At 36.4% G+C, this 22,104-nt stretch overlaps 1 protein-coding gene across 4 annotated transcripts in view; it reads left to right on the top strand.

Annotated features, from left to right (window-relative positions):
- FOXJ3 (forkhead box J3) overlaps positions 1-22,104 on the top strand; it is a 172,354-nt gene that overhangs the window by 13,352 nt on the left and 136,898 nt on the right. For all 4 annotated transcript variants that reach the window (XM_069068157.1, XM_069068155.1, XM_069068156.1 and 1 more), the window contains exon 2: positions 20,033-20,093. In XM_069068157.1, coding sequence (XP_068924258.1) covers positions 20,050-20,093 — 44 coding nt within the window. In that variant the 5' untranslated portion in view covers positions 20,033-20,049. The remainder of the gene's footprint in view (positions 1-20,032; positions 20,094-22,104) is intronic.

The following is a 22,104-nucleotide window of genomic DNA, read 5'->3' as shown; positions in this document are numbered from 1 at the left end:
CTCCTATAATTTCATATAAAGTGGATAGAAAAGTTGTCTGTCCTCATGCTAGGGGACTTCAACATACATAATGCTACTCCCTCAAACACACTCCTAGCTTCCCTATCCCTTAATTTACTCATTTCCTATGTCTTCTCCCTCTACCCCAGCTCATCTACACATGAGGGATGGTTATGCCTTTGATTTTGCCCTCACCTACAAATTTTCTTCCATGTTTATGAACTCTAAAATTGCCCTATTTGATCATAATATTGTCATTTCACCTTTCTCTTTGCCCTATAAACCCAAACCATAATTTTTATCTTCCCTGTGATCTTCCAGGCCTTCCACTCCTCAGTTCTTTACTGGACTGTCACCCTACGTATTGGCTATACTCCCCTTTCCCCATTGTGACACCTTGGTGAAACAGTTTAACTCTATATTATCCTCTTTTCAAGTCCTTTGCCCCCCTTCATTATCTTGTTGCTGATCTTGCCCTGTCAAATCTGAACTTGGATTACCTCCCCATCTGTTATCTTCTCTCCTATTCAAGTGCTACTCAACAGAGCTGGGGAAAATTTAAAAAATTCTGCTAACTGGATCTACTACAACTTTGGGCTGTCACTAGAGCAAGACAATACTTTCACACCTCCTGAATTGTCCTACTCAACATGATGTCTTTCAGACCTTTTTATCCTCCCTGAAACCTCCCAAAGAGCTCCCTTTCCCTCCCTCTCAACTGAGAAAAATTGAGACTATTCACCTAGAGCTTTCTCTTTTTTCCTCCCTTCATCTCATATCACTTTGCCTTCTACCACAGTCACCTCTTTCAGCTCTATATTACATGAAAGGGGGCTTTTCTCCTTGCCAAGGCAAACCCCTCTACCTGCCCAAGGAATTCCATTCCATCACATCTCCCTCAGATTGCTCTCTCTTTCATCTCTACTCTCTCACTTATCTTCACTCTCTTCTTTTCTTACTAGCTACTTACCTACTGCCTACAAACATGCCTGTAACTCTCCCATCCTCAGAAATGCCTCACTTGATCCATCTATCCATCCCCACTAACTGTTATTCTGTATCTCCCCCTTTGTGTCTAAAACAGAGTTAGATTTTTCTCTATCTTTAAGCACTCTTCCCCCAGTCCAATCTGTTACTGAGGTCTATTGATTTCACCTTTGCAGCATTTATTGAATATGTCTCCTTCTCAAATCTGATATTGCCACTACTCTGGTGCAGGCCTCATCATCTTATACTTGATGTTTTACAAACTAGCCTGCTGGTGACTACCTGCCTCAAGTTTCTCCCCACTCATATCTATCTTCCATTCACCTGGAAAGTGATTGCTAAAATGTAGGTCCAATTATGTCACTTCTCTCCTCAACAAACATCATCAGTTCCCTGTCACCTTCATGGTCAAATATGAAATCCTCTGTTAAGTGTTCAAAGCCCTTCACAATCCACCTCCCCTCTCCCCACCTTTCTAGTCTTCTTCCATCTTACTTCTTACCACATACTCTTTGATCTAGTGACACTAACTTTCTCACTCTTCCCTGAACATTGTTCCTTCCATCTCTTGGCTCTGGGCATATACCCTTGCTGTTCCTTCATGCCTGAAACACTCTCCTTCCTCATCTTCAACTCTTGACTTTCCTGAGGTCAAGGCCCTTCAGGTCCCAACTGAAGACTCATCTTCTACAGGAAGCCCTTTCTAGGGTCTTCCCTCTTTTAATTATTTAATGTTTATCCTACATGTGGCTTGTCTGAACATAATTTATTCACTTGTCTACTCCCATTAGATTGTGAGATACTTGAGGGCAGGGACTGTCTTTTGTGTTTTTTATATCCCTAGTACTTAACACAGTGCCTGGCACATGTTAGACACTTAATATTTATTTTATTGTTAATTGACTATAATTGATTTACTTCCATTACTCTAAGTCTCTTAACTGTCTGCAGTTTGCCTTTTGACTGCTTTCTCCAAAGTTACTAATTCTCCCTTTGTTGCCAAATCTGATGATCTTTTCTCAGCCCTTATCTTTCTTGACCTCTCTGCAGTCTTTGACATTGTTGATCACCTCTCTCCTCCTTGATATTCCTTTCTCTTTAGGTTTTTGTGACCCTGCTCTCGGTTCTCCTCCTGTATGTTTGATTTTTCCTCAGTCTCCTTTGCTATATCTTGCTCCAAGCTGCTAAAGGTAGCTTTTCCCCAGTGATTATTCATAGACCTCTTTTCCCCCTATACCATTTCACTTGATGATCAGCTCCCATGAATGATTCTAAGTTCTACCGTGTTTCCCCGATAATAAGACCTATCCCGAAAATAAGCCCTCCCCTTACTGTGTAAGATTCCTCTAAAATAAGCCCTCCCCCGAAAATAAGCCCTATTGAGATTGCTACTGTAGTGAAGGTGATCCCCTGCGCTACACGCTACATTACGGTACCCTCTGTTAGCCCCTTCCCCCCCCCCCCGAAACACACGCAGTGCTCCAAGCTGCATCCAATCAGAGCTGCAGCAGTGAGCGCGTCATCCTGTTCTTCCCCAGTGATTTGCTTGCTGGCGCCATTGAGAGCAGTGCCGCGGAGGAGAGCTGAGGCAGGACAACATAAGCCCTCCCCTGAAAGTAAGCCCTCTGGTGTTTTTCTTTCCAAAAAAAAATAATAAGACAGTGTCTTATTATCGGGGAAGCACAGTATTTATTCAGTTGTAACTTCTCCCCTGACTTCTAGTCTTATCCAACTGCCTATTAGACATATTGAACTGAATATCTTATAGATATCTTAAATTCAATATGCCCCAAACTGAATTCATTATCTTTCCTCCCAAACCCTTCTGTCTGTCTTCCTAACTTCTCTATTACTGTTGAGGGCACTATCGTCCTTTAAGTTAAGTCAACCTAGTTGTCATTCTCAAATCCTCACTCTCTGACCGCTGTCCCAATGCAGTCAGTTGCCAAGTCCTGTTGATTCAGCTTTCACAAAATCTTTCCTTTGTTCCCCCTTTTTTCCTTTGACACTGTCACCATACTGGCACAGGCCCCTATCACCTCATGCTTGAACTATTACAATAATCTTTTGTTTATCCTTTCTGCCTCATATCTCTCTATTCCTGTCCATCCCTCTATTTAGCTTATCAAAGTGATCTTCCTAAAATATGGATCTAACTGTGTTGCTCTTCTCTTCAGTAAACCCCTGAGGCTTTCTATTTAAAATCCTTTGGCTTTTTAATCCGTTTATAACCTGTCCTCTTCTTTTTCAATCATGCTCAGTCATGTCTGACTCTTTTTGACCCTGTTTGAGATTTTTTGGTAAAGATACTGGGGTGGTTTTCCATTTCCTTTTCCAGTTTGTTTTACAGATGAGGAACTGAGTCAAATAGGTTAAATGATTTGCCCAGGATCACACAGCTAGTGTCTTGAGGCCTGAGAGAGATTTGGATTCAGGAATATGAGTCTTCCTGACTCCAGATCTGGCATTCTCTCTATTGTGCCTGGCCTCTTCGTATTTTTCAGGTATTCTTAGCTCATTCCCTTCCTCACATTCTATGATCTAGTGACCCTAGCATCCTTGTTTTACCTCATTCAATACACTCTCCTAAGGTCATGCATTTTCTTTCTTTCTTTTTTAAAAAATTCAGTTTTGTTTTCATTTCTGAATTCTTTCCTCCCCTTACACTCTCCCCCCACCCAGTGAGGAAGCAAGAAAAGAAAAAAAACCACCTCATTTCAATTATGTATAGAACAAATTACCATAATAGCTATGTCCAAAAAACCAAACCAAACCAAAAAAGAGATATGTTTCATATATGAAAACTCTGAGTCTATTAGATGTCTGTGTGGAGATGGATATCATGTTTCTTCATGAGTACTTTGGAATTGTTGTTGGTCATTGCGTTGACCAGAGTTTTAAAGTCTTTCAAGGTTGTTTTTGTTTACAGTATTGGGCCTTGGAGTCAGGAAGACCTGAGTTCACAGGTGATCTCATACACTTTCTAGCTGTATGACCTTGGGCAATTCATTTAATCTTTGTTTGCCTCACTTTCCTTAACTGTAAAACGGGGATAATAACAGCACCTACCTCCCAGGGTTGTTGTGAGTATCAAGTAAGATGTTAATTGTAAAGTACTTAGTGCAGCATCTAGTTTGGTAAGTACTAAATATTAGTTATTAATATTGTTATTATATAAATTGTTTTCATTCTTCTCCCTTCTTTTTCCTTCAGTTCATATAAGTCTTTCTTTTTCTGAAACCATTCCTCTCTTTACTTCTTAAAGCACAATCTTATTTCATTGCATTCATATGCCATAACTTATTTAGTTATTCTTCAATTTATGGACATCCCCTCAGTTTCCAGTTATTTGCCACTACAAATAGAACTGCTGTAAATATTCTTGTACATATGAGTCCTTTTTCTCTTCCTTTGATTTCTTTCAGGTATGGATCTAGTAGAGGAACTTCCAGGTCAAAGGATAGGTGGTTTAATAATTTTTGTGACATAATTACAAATTGCTTTCTAGAATCCTTGTACTAGCTCAGAGCTCCATCAGTATACATTAGTGTACCTGTTTTCCCACAGCCCCTTCAGCATTTATTATTTTTCTTTTTTGTCACTTTAGCCAAACCTGATACATATGAAGTGATAACTTGGAGTTGTTTTAATTTGCATTTCTTTAATTAATAGTGATTGAAAGTGTTTATCCACATGACTTAATTTTCATGCATTTTCTTAGGTTCTTTCTCATGCCTAGAATTCTCTCCTTTCTCAACTTTGCCTCCTGGCTTCTCTCAAGTCTCAGCCAAAATTCCACCTTTTGCAAGAAGCCTTTTTTTTTTCTCTTTAATGTTAGTAGCTTTCCTCTGAGACTGCACATAGTTATGTTTGTATTTTTGTCTGCACCATTAGATCGCCATTTCTTTGAGGATAGAGATTGTTGTTGTGTCTTTTTCTTTCTTTTTGGAAGGGGGAGGGCAAGGCAATTTGGGTTAAGTGACTTGCCCAAGGTCACATGGCTAGTAAGTGTGATGAAGTGTTGGGGCTGGATTTGAACTCAGGTGCTCCTGACTGCAGGGCTAGTACTCTATTCACTATGCCACCCCTAGTAGGGATTGTTTTGGCCTTTGTATTCCTAGTACTTAACACTGTGACTGGCAGCAGATAACAAATACTTAAATAACTATTGACTTATCAAAATGGCTATATGGAACTTTGACTCATATCTTTCAGCAGTATCTAGATTTGATTTGTTAAAACAAATACAGGAAAAGGGTAAATTAAAGTATTAGATATGTGATACAACTTACATGATGCTTAGAAAAAGTCTAAAGTGCCTACATAGATGTAAAAAAGAAAAATTTAATAAATTAATGTTTAATTCTCTTCTTTTCAATAACGAGTATCAACATGTTGTAGATAGATAATTCTCATTTAATCTGAGTTCCAGGATTCTTTCACACAGGCATAACTAAGAGAATGGTGTCGAATGTAGAAAGTATTAAGAATGGAACTAGCATTGATCTTGGGACACAGAGTTGTTACTGTCCAATGCTTTGGTATATTTCTTTTCTTAAGACCTCTAGAGGCAGATAACTTATTCTGATAGTAGGTATGGACCATACACAGTGCTGGGAAACTCACATGGGAAATCAGACTCCCAATAACCAGTCTGCTCTGCTGCAAAAGTCTTAACTAGGCTTTCTCACTTTTCTTCTGTATGGTGTATGGAAACACAGTCTTACTGCTGTATTATAATGAGCCAGCTCACTAGTCTAAATTCCTGTATTACTCTCTGCATTTGTCCATTATCTGCAGGTCAGCCTTTGACTCATTAGGGTTGTTGCCAGTAACTTTTGGGTTTTTTTTTTCTTTTTTTGTCTCTCCAATTGTGATAATATGTAGACTCCTATACACAAATTCTTTTCCTCCCTATAGCACCATATAAAAATACAACTGTTATACATATTTTGGTGTATGTGACACCTTTATATTTTTTACCTCTAGTCTTTACACAACACCTCCAGCATTGACTAGGTGTATTTTTGGATCATTTTTGTCATCTTTGACAAGTTTGCTGATTATGAGATGAAACCTCAGAGTTGATTTGATTTGCATTTGTTAGTAATTTGGAACTTTCTTTTATCAGGGTGTTAATAGTTTGCAATTTATTTGAGAACTGTTTGGCAGGTTTTGGTCTTACATGTCAAATATTTTTATTTATTACATATTTGTGTTTTTTATATCTGGAATTTCACACAAAGGAGGGTTTTTAATAATGAGAAAGTAACTGCAAAAGAAACTGATATGTCAAGAATATTTTAAAAAGGAATGTTTGGAATTTTTTCTGTCATGTGATTTTGATATTGGAAACAGTGGAAATGTGTCACCTTTAAAAACTCATCTGCGCATTAAATATCTTGGAAACAGTTTTATGACCTGATGACATTTTTTCAAATGAAGAATTTTACTGGTTTTTGAACCTTTTGGTTAAAAATATAAAAATGTAATAACCTTTGTATTAGTTTGCATGAACAATTGATTAACATTGGAGAAGATGGAAACTTACTCCTTCAGTTTCAACAAAAACCTTTGTATAATTGGTGGATGGGATTGATAAATGAGTATAATGTTTTAGTAAGTAGCACAGTGAAAAATGCACATATTCCTTTTGTAGGTATGTATCTTGGTGAAGGTATGTTTTTTCACCTGTGACAGCCATTCATATCCAAGTATTGAAATAAGCTGATTCTAGAACCATGTACATGTGTATACTTTATGAATAAACTTACTGGGAATATGTAGAAAATTTTTTTTAAAGGAATTGTGTTTAGTTGTTTTTTTCAGTCATGTCTGAAGCTTTTGTGACTCTAGTGTTTTCTTGGCAAAGATGGGCAGCTAGGTGGTGCAGTGGATAGAGTGAGGCAGATTCATGTTTCTGAGTTCAAATTTGGCCCCACTTACTCTGGGTGACCCAGTCACTTAACGCTGTTTGCCTCAGTTCCTCATCTGTAAAATGAACTGGAGAAGGCAGTGGAAAACCATTCCATTATCTTTGAACATGAAAGGTAGCTATACATAGTGTCAGTGATTCGAAAAGGCTTCTATTTTAATAATAATGTGACCTTACATTTAAGTAACACTTTATACTTTTCAAAGCATTGTCTCATATCTTTGATAATTTAATTTTAGGACAGATGTTATTAAGGATTTGTATAGGAATATTCACTTAGCTAGTTAACAGCATAGGCAGAATTGGGATCATGAAGAGTTGAACACGACTGAAATAAATGAACAACAAAACAACAACTGGTGAAGATCCACTGGGCCACCTACTTATGCATGATCAAAACGGTTCGGAGACTACTCTTCTGGTTGAATATAGAACCTGAACATACTTTTATCCCTGACCATGAATCCTCTTTATAACAATTCCATAGGTGGTCTCTCTTGGAAGACATCCATGATGAAGAAACTGTCTCCTAAGGCAGTGTATTCTACTTTTGGACCTTATGTTGTACCAAAAATCTGACCTGTAACTTTTATCCATTATTTCTAGTTTTGTCTTCTGGGGTCAAAGAAAACAAGTCTAGTCACTTTTATACAAGATAGTTCTTTAAAATTTAAAACAGCTATCATACATCTTTCACCATCATTGGATGAATCTTCCTCCTCACCCTTTTATTCTCTAAGTAGTATATAACCAGCTCTTTCCCTGATTTCTCCGTCCTAGTCATTATTCTTTGAATGCTTCCTGTTTTGTCAGTTTCCTCAAATTGTGGCACTCAGAATTGTATGTAGTATTTCATATTTGGTCTGACCCAGGGTAGAATACAACAGATATTTGTTCTGGACACTGTTTCTATTAATTATAACCTAAGGTCCCGTTGACTTGTCTAAAAATCAGCAGCATTGTTTTTGAATGTGAAGTATAACTATATATAGTGTCTGTGATTTGGGAAGATTTCTTTTTTATTAATAATGTGACCTTACATTTAAATAACACTTTATACTTTTCAAAGCATTGTCTCATATCTTTGCTCATTTAATTTTAGGACAGATGTTATTATCTGTATTTGATACATGAGGAAACAGAAAAGTTAAGGACTTGTATAGGATTATTCAGTTAGCTAGTTAGCAACAGAGGCGGAATTGGAATATAGCACAATACTTTAAAGATTGTAAATTTTCGAACAAATGCTGACCTGCATTGGTAGGTGTTTCCTTATTAGGAGTACCCCATACCAATGAAATCACAGGTCTAGTACTTTCTCCTACCTTCTACCCTCAAAACAAAAATGATATAGTTAACCTTAGTTGTTTCTTTACTTCCAATAGACAGAGTTTTATGAGGACTGAGAACCATGTGAACTTTGTAGCTCCTCCGATATAGAGGTGTTACTTGAGGTTCACAACACTCCTGAGGCCCACAGTTTCTTGAGTGCTGTTTGAACCAGATTAAAATGTAATTGGGAAATACTTAGCAAATTAAATATAAATATAATAAGACATAGATAATATTACATTTTAAAACTAAGTCATTATACAGCCTACAGGGATGCTTAAGCTGTTTACTGGCACTGTTTCTGTTTGAATTTGACACCATTGCCACAATACACAACACATATTAAGTTTTTTTTAATTGAATTGAACCTAGATCTAGGAGGCAGATGAAATTCTGTGAACTTTTTCTTTTTTTTTTCCACTTACATGTAAAAACAATTTTTAGCATTCATTTAAAAAAATTCTGATTGCCCTTCATTGAGAAACAATTTGATATAGGTTATACATGTGCAGTCATGTAAAACATTTACTTATTAACCATGCTGTGAAAGAAAACAGACTTCCCCCCAAAACAACAACAACAAGAAGAAATATAAAGTTAAAAAAAGTATGCCCCTGACTGTGCTCAGACTCATCAGTGCTTTCTCTCTCTGCAGGTGAATAGCATTTTTTCGTTGTGAATACTTCGGAAGAGTTTTAGATCATTATATTGGTAATCATTCCTAATTGATCATTGTATGATATTTATTTATTTTTAGTTTTCAGCATACACTTTTATAAGATTTTGAATTCTAAAATTTTTCCCCTCAAGAGGGTAAGGGGAGGGATAGGGGGAGATACAAGAGAGGGCAGACTGGGGGAAGGAGTTTTCAGTATGCTTGCCATCCTGGGGTGAGAGTTAGGGGAGAGATGGGGAGAAAATTTGGAACTCAAAATCTTGTGGAAGTGAATGTTGAAAACTAAAAATAAATAAATTTTGAAAAAAAAACTTTTCCCCCTCCCCAACATAGCATGCAATCTGATATAGGCTATACATGTACAATCATTATCGTACGATATTGAGAATAGCTAAGTTATTCACAATTGATCATCAATCCATATTTCTCTTACTATGTACAATGTTCTAGTTCTGGTCACTTCACTTTGCATCAATTTATGTTAGTTTTTCTAGGTTTTTTCTGAAATTATCCTGCTTGTCGTTTATTACAGCACAATAGTATTACATCACAATCACATATTATGATTTGTTCAGCCATTCCCCAGTTGATAGACATCCCCTCAGTTTCCCATTCTTTGCCACCACAAAATGTTTTTGTACATAAATATTTTTGTACAGATAGATCTTTTTTCCTTTTATAAAAAAATAGTTGTATTGTTGGGTTAAAGAGTATGTATAGTTTTATTGCCCTTTGGACATAGTTCCAAATTGCTCTGCATAATGGTTAGATCAGTTCATAATTCTACCAGCAATGCATCGGTGTTCCAATTTTTCCTTTTCTGTCATATTAACCATTATGATAGGTGTGAGGTGGTACCTCAGAGTTGTTTTAATTTGTATTTCTCTAGAGCAGTTTTTACATGATTATAGATACTTTTTATTTCTTTTTCTGAAAACTGCCTGTTCATATCCTTTGATCATTATCAATTGGGGAATGACTTGTATTCTTATAAATTTGACTAAGTTCTCTATGTATTTGAGAAACCAGACCTTTATCAGAGATACTTGCTGTAAAAAAAATTTTCCCCTAGAATTCTGTTTCCCTTCTAATCCCTGGTTGCATTGGTTTTATTTGTTCCAAACTTTTTAAATTTAATATAATCAAAATTACATCTTATAATGTTTTCTATCTTTTGTTTGGTTGTAAATTCATAAAATCAATCATCCTGATCTATATCTTGCCACTGGACCTAGATGGTTCTGGAGGAGAAAATGAGACTGGTGACTTTGCACAGCTCTCCCTCACTTAAAACCAATTCACTTGTATGTCATGGCATCACATCCCTGATGTCAATGTCTTCTTCAAGAATGAAGTCCTTCACTCCTTCCCTCTTCTCCCTTCCCCTCTTCTCTGCCCTAATAGTGATAAAGTTGCTAAGGCTTACAAGTATCATATTCCTATTTAAGAATGTTTAGCCTAAGTGAATCTCTCCCCTCTTTTCCCCTCCCCATTTCCCCCCTTTTTATGCTTCTCTCTCTCCTTTCACCCTGTCCCTCCTCACAAGCATTTTGCTTCTGACTACTGCCTCCCCCAGCTTACCCTCCCTGATATCACCTCTCTACTGCTTTTATTTTTATTCCCCTCTCCTCTTACTTCCCTATAGACTGATTGATTTCTACACCCAACTTAGAGTGTATGTTATTCCTTCTTTGAGCTAATTCCAATGAGAGTAAGTTTGAAGCATTGTTTGCCGCCCCTACCCTCTCATCTTTCCCTCAACTGTAATAGCTCCCACCTCCCCGCCCCCTCCCGCTAGTCTAGGGCTTTCCTTTTTAAAGGGGTGTATAAGACATTCAAGGAGGGCTAGCACCTCAGGTGCCTTTTTCAGGGTTCTTCATCCACTTTTGGTGTTCACTTGTCACCTAACTCATCAGTAGCTCCAAGAAGCTGTAGCATGTACAGTGGCCACTCCCCAGTAAAACTGCCTCAGCAGATGGGCTAAACCAGGTTGGGAATAATTGACAGGCCTCAAACCAGTTGGTGAGTTAGGGGGATGTCTGCCCTAAGCCAGTGAAGACTTCCCCAGTGGAATGGACAGATGGAAACAGTTTGTCCAAGGGCCATGAAGGCAGCTGAAGCAGGCATTGTAGAGTGTTTAGAGTTTAGTCCACCATAAAAGTTGCCAAGGTCATCCACTGAGTCTTAGGTTATGGCTGATTGTCTTGACTTTTGTCTTGCCACTAGACTTCAGTGACTCTGGGAGAGAGAGTGAGATGTTTGTGCAACTTGCCTCACTTAACTTCATCCTATGATGTCACTGGTCCTCTTCAAAAGGAGGAAGGAACAGCAACAACAGTTCTTTTGTGGCTCTTTTATGTGAGATAATTTACCCCTTTCTGCCTTTCCCTTCCCCTCTCTCCCAGTGCATCACTCTTTCTCACCTTTTAATTTTTTTTATATCATCCCATCACATTAAATCCATACCTAAGGCCTCTGTTTTTGTATATTCCTTTTAATTGTCCTAACAATGATAAAGTTGTTAAGGGTTACAAGTGCGATATTCCTGTGTGAGACTGTTTAACCTTATTTAACCTTATATAAGTTTTCTCTCTTCTGTTTACCCTTTTATGCTTCTCTTGAGTTTTCTTTTTGAAAATCAGATTTTCTGTTTCAGCTCTGGTCTTTTCATCAGGAATGCTTGAAAGTCCTTTATTTCATTAAAGAGCAATGTTTTTCTTTTGAAGAATTATACTCAGTTTTGCTGGGTAGGTGATTTTTCTGGGTAGGTGATTCTTGGTTGTAATCCTAGCTCCAGAAGGATATTCCTTCTGGAATGTCCTGTTCCAGGCTCTCTTGATTCTTTCATGTAGAAGCTGCTAAATCCTATGCAATCCTAGTGATATTTGAATTTTTGAATTTCTAGTTTCATTCTGGCTTCCTTGTAGTATTTTTTCCTTGACCTGGAATTTGGCTATAATATTCCTAAGAGTTTTCATTTTGGGATCTCTTTCAGGAGGTGATTGTTAGATCCTTTTCAATTTCTATTTGACCTGCTGGTTTTAGGATACCAGGGCAGTTTTCTTTAATAATTTCTTGAAATGTGATGTCTAGTGTCTTTTTTTGGACAAGGATTTCATTTATTTCAATAATTCTTAGATTATCTGTCCTGGATCTATTTTCCAGGTCAGCTGTTTTTTTCTTCCAGTGAGATATTTCACATTTTCTTTTATCTTTTCATTCTTTTTATTTTGATTGTTTCTTGATGTCTCATGGAATCATTAGCTTCCACTTGTCCAATTCTAACTTTTAAGCAATTTCTTCAGTGAGCTTTTGTACTGCTTCCTTTTCTGTTTGTATAATTCTGCTTTTTAAGGGGTTTCTTTCTTTAGTGAATTTTTATACCTCTTTTTCCATTTTTTGTGCTTCCTTCTTTCCTACTAACTTTTTTCATGATTCTCTTGTATTACTTTCATTTCTTTTCACAGCTTTTCTTCTATCTTATTTGAGTTTTAAAATAATTTTTGAGCACTTTCAGGAGTTGTTTTTGGACCTGACACCATTTCATATTTTTCTTTAAAGCTATATGCATAGCCATTTTGACATTGTTTTCCTCTTCTGAGTTTGTGTTTTGATCATCTTTGTCATCATAGTAATATTCTGTGGTCAGGTTCTTTTTTTTTTTTTTTGCTCATTTTCCTAGATGATTTTTACTTTATGTTAAAGTTGAGCTTTGCTCCTGAGTTGGAGGAGGCACTGTCCCAAGCTTCAGGCTTTTTGTGCTACTGTTTTCAGAGCTAATTTTGTGCATCTGTAAGTTTTAAGGTTTTTCTGAGGTGGTATGATGCAAGGAGGTGTGGTCACTGCTTTCCTGGACTGTGCTCTGGTCTATGAGTGACCACAAGCACTCTTTTCTGCCATGTACTTTTGACCAGGAACTGTGCTTCCCTGGGGCTACACACTCTAGTGTGCTAGTGCTCCTCCTCACCCTGGCATTGCGGTCATGGGTCGTGCAGCAGAATCCTTCACTCAGTGTCCATAGAGTGTCCCCTGTAATCTCCTTCTGACCGGTTGTCTGGTCCTCCAATTGTCAGTAGGCTATGAAGCTCTGAAAATCGCTGCTGCTGATTCAGTTCTGCCCCGAGGCCTGCACTGGCTTTTTGGGGCACAGCCTGCTTCTGGCTTGCTTGGGCTGCCTGTGCTAGACTGTGCTCCACTGTTACCTCAGTGAGATAGATCTTTCCTGCTGACCTTCTAAGTTGTCTTGGGCTGGAAAACTGTTTCACTCAGGCCTTTTGTTGTTCCTGTTGCTCCAGAATTCATTTTGAGGTATTATTTAAAGTTGTTTGGAAGGGAATTTGAAAGAACTCAGGCAAAACCACGGAAGTCCACAAAATATTTTTTAATGTAAACTTCCCCACTCTTTTTTTGAAGACTTATTTATGATATCTAGAAATTAGGTTTCTATAATTCTTTGGCCTTAGACTGATTTCTTACTCCTTTCTGCACCATGTTTTCCAGTGTTTGAAGGATCTACCTAGAATTTTTGTCAGAATTTCTCCACTTCTTCCTTCTTTGCCAACTGATGTTATTAGCATGTAGGTTTCATTTGCCTTTGTGGTGATATTATTTGTTGTTACTTATCAGGAGCACTGCTTTAAGAGGTAACCAAGCCTCTTTTAATTGAGTTACCAAGAACAGCCTGTTAGCCATTGTTTAATTTAACTCTCTTTAGTCTTGTTTATAATGAGACTGTGAGGAATGATATTCAGTTCCCCTATTGTCATGCCCACTTGTTGGATATCCACTAGATCAGGTCTGCACAACTTAGCATGCTGAAGGATTTCCTCTACATACAAAGGATGTTTTCCTCCATATTTTTCGCAGGCCACCAGAAATCCTTTGGCATGCTGCAAGCGGCCTAAGGACCATAAGTGGCTGAAAGTTGTGATGACCTCTACTAGATAAAGATCTTTTTTTTTTTTTTGCTTTTTGGAGGGCAGTTGGGGTTAAGTGACTTGCCCAAGGTCACACAGCTAGTTTTTTGATAAAGATCTTTAGAGTATCATCAGATAAACTGCTGTTTGCAGATCATCTAAAATCAGTATTATTTTTATCACCATATCTATGTTTCTTCCACTTTGTTGTTATTACTACAGAAAATGAAAGCCTTATGGATATCTGAGTTTTTTTTTGTTTTTCTGTTTCTTGGTTTGCCATGACAATGGCATTGGTGATAAGCCTTTTTGGACTTAGTATATAAATTGGTCCTCAGAAAGAAGACATCAACTCTAACATGATAGAATCTGTTGCATATCATTCTATGTTGGCATAGCCTTAGAGGACCACAGGGGTCACTTTTATGGTATTTTGAAACATCTGAATAAGACTTTATGAACAAGATTTTGTATTGACTGGATATGGTAAACACCAAGTAGCCACAAAACTTGTACTACGCTTTTAGAGACAAGATAAGTGTGATCATATTTGTTTGGGCTATTTTCAAATTAGCTGTTTGTATAGTCTGACCATTGACTAAAAACAAAAATCAATAGCAAGTTAAAATTAAAATGGCAAAAAGATACAGACAGCTCCTACATTGCTTGATGTACTTAAGCAAGCTATTGATGCCAAAAAAGGGAAACATAAAAGAATATAGTCATCAACAGCATTCCTATTTTCTAGTGAAATTTAACTGGTCTAAATCACTTGTCACAATTACATCAAGAGAGTCTAGAAATAACTTGTCAGCAAACACCGCCTGCTAAATGAAGAGGTCTGGCTGGAAATATAATGTGAATGTTGGTGAAATTTTATATAGAAATTGATGGAAGAGTGAATAGTATTGCCTCTTAGGTATGTCTCTTAGATATATAAAGACTGCCCCCTTTCTCTGCTCAGTTTGTTAAAAATTTGTTTTGGTTATATTCTTTTTGTTCTATGGAATCCTCCTATATATTATCAAATTTGTCCATTTTGTCTTCATAAATTCTTCCATTTGTTTAAAAACTTTTCTACTTTCTACAATCAAAATGTATTTCTTAATTTTTAATTAAAATATCTTATTTACATAATTAAAGTTTATTGTTATGTATAGTGTGAATTGCAAATCTAAACTCCCTTTTTGGACCATATTTTCTAATTTTCCCAGTAATCTTTTATTGAATAAATATCTCCTGATATTTTTCATTTTACATTTATCAAATTGGACATGTTGAATTTAATATCTAAGAACATTTAGTTCAAAATTTCCAAGAGAGGCAGGTGATGATGTGTGAGATTAGATCTCAGAAATTAGGTCTGCATATAGAAATCTGAGAATCATAGAGATGAAAATTGAACCCCTAGGTGTTGATGAGCTCATCAAGAGAGAAAGTATAGGAAAAAATAGCTTAGGATAGAGTATTGAGAGACACCCACACACTAACAACTCATAAAAGGATTAGTGAATGTGACCTGAAGAAAATCAAGTAATGCAACTGAGGAATGGTTAGGTAGGAGAAGACGACTCAGGTGATTACAGTATCATAAAAAAATTAGGAGAGAATATCAAGGAGTAGGTTATTTGCATTGTCAGAGCCATCAGAGAGGATAAGAAGGATGAAGACTGAGAAAAGGCCATTATATTTGGGAATGAAGAGATCGTTGGTAACCTTGGAGAGGGCAGTTACATTTGAATGATGATGTCAGAAGCTAGATTATAGCCAGAGGGAGCAGGGAGATTTTATATTTATATTTATATTATATTTATATATATTATATATATATATATATGACTATAGCTAGCAAGTATTGTTACATCGGCTAAGGATGGGGCAGAGGGGAGAACTGGACTTGGGTTTGTTTGTAGGCAGTAAGAAAGCAACCAGTAGATTGAGAAAGATTGAATATTAGTGAGAGAATTGAGATAATAGACGGAGAAATGTGCAATAGTAAGTAGACAGGAGAGAAAGGGATCAACAGTGTAGTAGTGTTTGCCTTGGGAAGGAGAAGAACCATCTCTTCATGTGAGATAGTGAAGAAAGAAATAGTGAGGGAAGATGTTTGAGAAATATGAGAGAAGAGGGTGGTTTTGGCGATGGCCTCAGTTTTTTCAGTGAAGAATGAGTCAAGGTCTTTAGCTAAGGGACTTCAGTGACAGGATTCTGGGGGAAGCTTGAGGGATGAAAAGGTTTGGAATAGGTGCTGTGATGAGTGGGGTATTTAATTGATTAAGGAAGTATAAAAATATTGCCTATCTTCAGTGAAGGTCCAGTTGAGATTAATTTATGTTGAACCCAGCCAGCATGGTTTCATGATTTTCCTCAGCTTTGTTTAGCAGTGTGCAAGTAGTAGCGAAGACAGTGAATTATGAGAGTAGTCCAAGGTTGTGGTTTGACAGGGCATGTCTAGTGTCAGGGAAAGAGAAAGTGTAAAGGATTTCTTTGAGTTCACCAAGGGGCCTTGATAGGGAAGGGATGAGAATATTGCTGGTACAGGCTTGATGTTGATATGACCTGAGAAAGAACTGAAGGGTTGAAGGGACTGGAGGTCATGGTGAGGATGAATGAAGAATAGGTTTTGAAGGTAAGACTGAGGGAAAGATAGAGAATTTTAAAAGATTATGATCAAATAAATGGTATAAGATATACCATTATACAACACACCTAATTCCTGTTATATTGTTTACTAGTTTTTTAAATTGTATGCCCAAGTGACTAATCTATTCTTTTTTTTTTTTTAATTTTTTGACGAAATTGTTTAGAGATAGAGAATTTCCTCTCAGAATTGCTTTGGCTTTATTCCAAAAATTGTTATATTTTTCCATTGGCATTTTCACACGTATTGGAATAGTTTCTTAGATTCTTCTCACATTCTGATGTTCTTTTCTGTTGTTTTTGTGATTTGTTCTTTGACCCATAGATTCTTTGGGATTAAGTTTATTTAGTCTTTATTTAATTTTTAGCTCTTCCTTCAAAGGCCCTTTATGGAATGAATATAATTTTTATTGCATTGTAGTTGGTAAAAGATGTGTTTAATATTTCTGTTTTTCTTCATTTTTTTGTGAAGTTTTTATTCTCTACATGATATTAGGGATTTTTGACAAAGATGCCTACCTAATTCAGCTGGAAAATTTGCATATTCTTTGCTATTTTTAATTAGTAATTGACAGAGATAGTTTCAGGTCCTTATTTTTCCCATTTCTCTTTTTGTTGGATTTGACTAAGTCTGAGAGGGATACATTGAAATTCTCAACTTATAATTTTATGGTCTTATTTCTTCCTGTAAATCAGAGCTCTTCCATTAAGTATTTAGATGCTATGCCATTCAGAGTGTGTGTGTATTAATATGTTAAATATTGGTACTCATTTTCTGTGTTGCCTTTAAGCATAATATAGTTTTGCTCTTTATCTCTTTTAATCATGTCTATTTTTACTATTAACTTATTTGAGGTTGTGATTATTACCCTTTGTATTTTGAGTTCACTAGAAGCATATTGATTCTCTTCATCCAACCCTTTATTTTTGTAAACAACATATTATTATATTATGCTTTCTAATATGTCTTATGGATGGATTCCTCCCATTCATATTTGCCATTATGATTGTTAATTGCAGTAGAAAACTTGTCAAAAATATGAACTTTTCATACAGAGATGTTCAGGGTCATGAAAAGCCCTGTAATTTGCCAAAGGCAGTCCAGTCAGACTTTTTCCTTCAGTTTAGTTATAGGACCAGCTTCATTGTCTAGCTATACCAGCTAGCCTGGATAGTAGGCAGTCTTTATTCACTTGTTTGTTCTCTTCCAGGCTAGAGAAACAGGAAAATGATTGATAGATAATGTAACTTTCATTAGGATATTCCCAAGGGCCATATCTAGGGATATGAAATTATTTTATGGACCAAAAATATCAAATGTGCCTCATGCATAAACTGTATGGTTAAGGGTTTCAGGGGAATAGCGAACACTGCCAGAAACCTTTACCAGATTACTAGGCAGAAATTTGGAGAACACTACTCTAGCAGCTACTGTGAGAGAACATTACTCATTCCTTCCCTTTCCTATTTTAGATTATGGGGTATGTGGCTCCACTAGGGAAACAAGTCAAAGCTGTTTTTGTGTGATAAGATATCAGCTCCTTCTGTTAGAGTTTGGGTCCTATTTCTTTTGGGGGTTTTATCTAAAAGATGATCTCTTTAGGTACTAGAGAGGATTTTGGAGAAGGGAGTGAGCTTTAGAGGCAGTGCTGTTTTTTTAATGTCATTTTCGCTTTCTGCAAGTGCTTTCTCTCATTTATCTCATACTTTTCAAGATCCTTTAACTTTTTCCAAGTCTTTCTGCCTTTTAACATCATGTAATCATATAATGTAAGAGTTAAAAGTTGTCTTAAGAGCTCATATAATTGAACTTTTCATTTTAAAAAGAGGAAATCTCATGATTATTCCATTGGGAAAAAAGTCTGTCTGACTTTTCTTCTAACCACTATATCATTCATATTTTTTCACTGGCTACACTTTGAAATTGCAGCCACTTCCTCCATTTATTCACCACTCTGCTTCCTCCTTGACAGTTTTACTTCTGTCCTTATCATTTACTAAAAACTGCTCTCTTTGATGCTGCTAAGGAGTCAGAAAACCTCTTCTCAGTTTGCACTCAAGTTGTGCTTCTGCCATTGATAGCGCCTTCCTTGTCTGTTACTTTGGTGTTGTGTAGCTCCAGGTTTTCTTAGTATTTTTTTTTTAATTGCTGGTATTATTTGGGGGGGGGGTTGGGAGATGGGAAGTGGTAGTTTTCCTTATCTCTTACTTGCCACAGTTCTCCAAAATTTGCTTCTAGATCTTATATTGTTCTCCCTCGTGTTTGCTTTCTTTGGTTAATTTATCTCCTCGTGATTTTTACTACCTCGAGTAAGCAGATGACTGTCAAATCATCCTTACAGTCATCCCAAGGGTTTAAGAAGAAATTATCTTGAGCAAGTAACTTGACCTCTCTGGGCCTCCATTATTTTCATTTATGTAAAAGAGGCTAATAGATAATCTCTAATCTCTTATGATTCCAAATCTACTGAGACCTTAAGGCTTGTCTTAATCCTTTGTGTTAAGGAATTCTCATTAGAGGCAACAACCTTCTAATTGGTCCTCTTGCTTCTTCTAGTCTCTTGCTTTCTATCTATTTTCCACATAGCTGCAAAACTGATAGTTACTGTACAACCATTTATTAAGTGCCTACTGTGTTCTAGGCCCTGTACTAAGTGCTGAGGGCACAAATATTATAAATAAAGCAGTTTCTCCCACTAAAAGCAAATTCCTTATTCTCAAAGATTTTATGTTTTAATGGGAGAAAACAAGGACATGAGTATATACAGACTATATGCAAATAAAATAAACATAAAATAGTTAAACATACCACATTTTGCTGTTGATGCCAGATTGTATAGGTGCCTAATTAATATTTTGAAAATAGTAGGTATAAATCTCAAGTTGATCTAATAATCAGTGAAATACACATTGAGGACAACTCAATTTGGAGGGTGCCTTGAGTGAGTTTCCAGATGTCGGTGGTAGCATAATGCAACTGACTTTTCTTCCTAAGGAGATATTCAGGTTGTTTTTGGTCAGTTCTTCTTTGGATGGAGAGAATTGGAAAAAAAGAGAAGTACAGATTAAATCCACAGCAGTCAAGAGGATTCCCCTTTGGTTTCTCACCATACCAACAGGAATGTTGGACAGACACGAGGGTCAGAGCAATAGTCCGGCCCTTCTGTCTCAGCCCATTGACCTAGGCCATGAACTGTCTGTAGGGGATTTAATTTAAACCCCTTTCTTAGTTTTGCTGTCCCTTTAACAAGGAAGGACAGCTAGTTGTTTTTTATCTTCCCAGGACCATGCTTCTTTTGGGCCAACCACACTTGCTCTATCCTGCTCATGTTTCCTGCATTTCCTGGCATGTCTCTTTTTTAGACTTTGGAGGTTTTACTTACTATTGTCTACCATTTCTGATTCATTTGGGTCTAGTGGGTATTTTTGTAGAGTTATAATACTGCTTTAAAGAATGAATGTTTCAGTTATGGTTATTTGATTTGTGATGACATTTACTTTTAAGAGCACTCATGTTAACAATGTTCTTTACTTTTTCCCTCCTAGTTTCTCTTTGTGGCCAGATGGGTTTGTATGGACAATCCTGTCCATTTGTAACTTCATCAAGGTGAGTATAATATTCTGATTATAGTATTAAATAGTATTTAAAATACTATTTGGGAATATTTTATATACAGATTTTGTTTTAATGGGATTATTTTATTTTAATAGGCCATTGGTTGGTATTTGGGAATATTTAATTTACAGATTTTGTTTTAATGGGATTATTTTATTTTAATGGGCCATTGGTTGGTATTTGGGAATATTTAATTTACAGATTCTGTTTTAATGGGATTCAGTTTAGTGAAAACTTTCTTGTTCAAAATTTAATCAGCTTGTTAATTTTTTTTAGCAAACATTCTTTTTTTACTTAGAATTTTTTACTTCAAAACCTTTATATAGGTTTAAATTAGAAAATATGTAAACTTACTTTGGATTTTTAATGCAGTAATTTAATAATATTAATAGAAAGCAGTTATATAGTGCTTCAGGATTTACAAAACACTTTATAAAAATTATCTTATTTTATTTACACATAACCCTTACAGGCAGGCAATGTTATTATTCCCATTTTACAGAGTAGGAAACTGAGGCAGACAGGTGAAGTGACTTGTCTTGGGTGAAAAAACTCATAAGTATCTGAGGCCAGTTTTAAACTTAGGTTTTCTGGACTCCAGGTTCAGTGTTTTATCTAGAGACTGCCACCTAGCCGCCTCTGGTTATTAAGCCATCCTAGAGAAGTGTTAAATTTAAATTTGCTTCTTTGTAGGGCACTGTAGTCTTAACGTACAGACACCCTGAGTTTTGAACTAAATTCAGTCTTAAAATCTTCAGCTTTCAAAATAAATCAAGTAGGGAATGAATTTTTATTAAACTTTTAACTTAGGGAAATTTTAGACTATGTCATGCTAGATGGTGACACCTACTGATCATACGTGATATTGCAGCCTGCTTTATTAGGCACTATACATTCCTACAAGTAGGCTATGAAGGAAGGGATTTAGTTCCTGGAGGCATTAAGAAAAATTATTGTTGTCTAGAGCAAAGGTGAAATTTGGTGTACTGTGTTCATTTCTTAGCATTGAGTTTTAGGATAGACATGGGCAAGCTAGAATTCATTTAGAGTTAAGAATGTAACTAGGATAATGACAGGGATGAGGAACATGTCATACAGGCGTCAGTTGAAGGAATCAGGGATGGTTAGATTTGAGAAGGGAAGACTTGCAGTTGATTATAATTCTAGGTAGACATAATGTTGGCATACTCTTTCAACCAACACGATTAGAGACTGATCACCATTTTGTTCTTTTTTTTCTTGTTTTTGTCAAGAAGCTTTTTACTTTTAAGGCCCTTGTGAAACTTCTTGCTGAGGGAATACATTTCTCATTTTATAATGGAAATCACTGGGAAGTCAGTTAGGCAATAAACATTTATTAAGCATTTACTATGTGCCAGGCATTATGTTTGAGAGTTGGGCATATAAAAAGAGGCAAAAAAAAAGATAGTCTCTGTTCTCAAGGAGTCCACAATATAATGAGGAGAGTTACTTTATGTTCAGTATAGAAAATCATAGATTATTAGAGTTTGAAAGGAATGTAAAAGACCAATTGAGACTAGTCCTTTCAGAGTAAAGATAAGGAAATTGAGGCCTATAGAGGAAGTGAATGGCAGCTGCATAGCCAGTAGTTAGTGGCACTGAGAGCTAATCACAGCTTTTTCTTTTATACTTACTTGATTCCTTTCTGTGTGTATGTAAAACAACAAATACTAGTATAGTGCTGAAAAAAAATCTCGTGTATCTTAAAAGCCAAGGAGCATAATTTCATTTTGTCTTCCTTTGCTCTGAAGCTGTTTTGGGGAATGACCAAAGCTATTGGTTGCAGTATGACCTGTTTATAGATTGAAGGCTATTGATTTAATGTTTTCTTAAGTGTTTTGAGCTACTGTGTCAGTTAGCATATCATTGACAGAATATCTTAAAAACCTTAGGTCCCCCATTGACTAAGTCTTCTTTCTAAACAGTTAAGGGAAGTGTGTGTGTGTGTGTGTGTGTGTGTGTGTGTGTGTGTGTGTGTGTG

The sequence above is a fragment of the Petaurus breviceps genome, unplaced genomic scaffold (assembly GCF_028583685.1).
Source record: "Petaurus breviceps papuanus isolate PSGF00001 unplaced genomic scaffold, PetGlider_PUasm1.0 90760, whole genome shotgun sequence".
In the NCBI taxonomy this organism is placed as follows: domain Eukaryota; kingdom Metazoa; phylum Chordata; class Mammalia; order Diprotodontia; family Petauridae; genus Petaurus; species Petaurus breviceps.
Note: the sequence above shows the minus strand (reverse complement) of the source record. Positions and strands in the feature narration are given on the sequence as shown.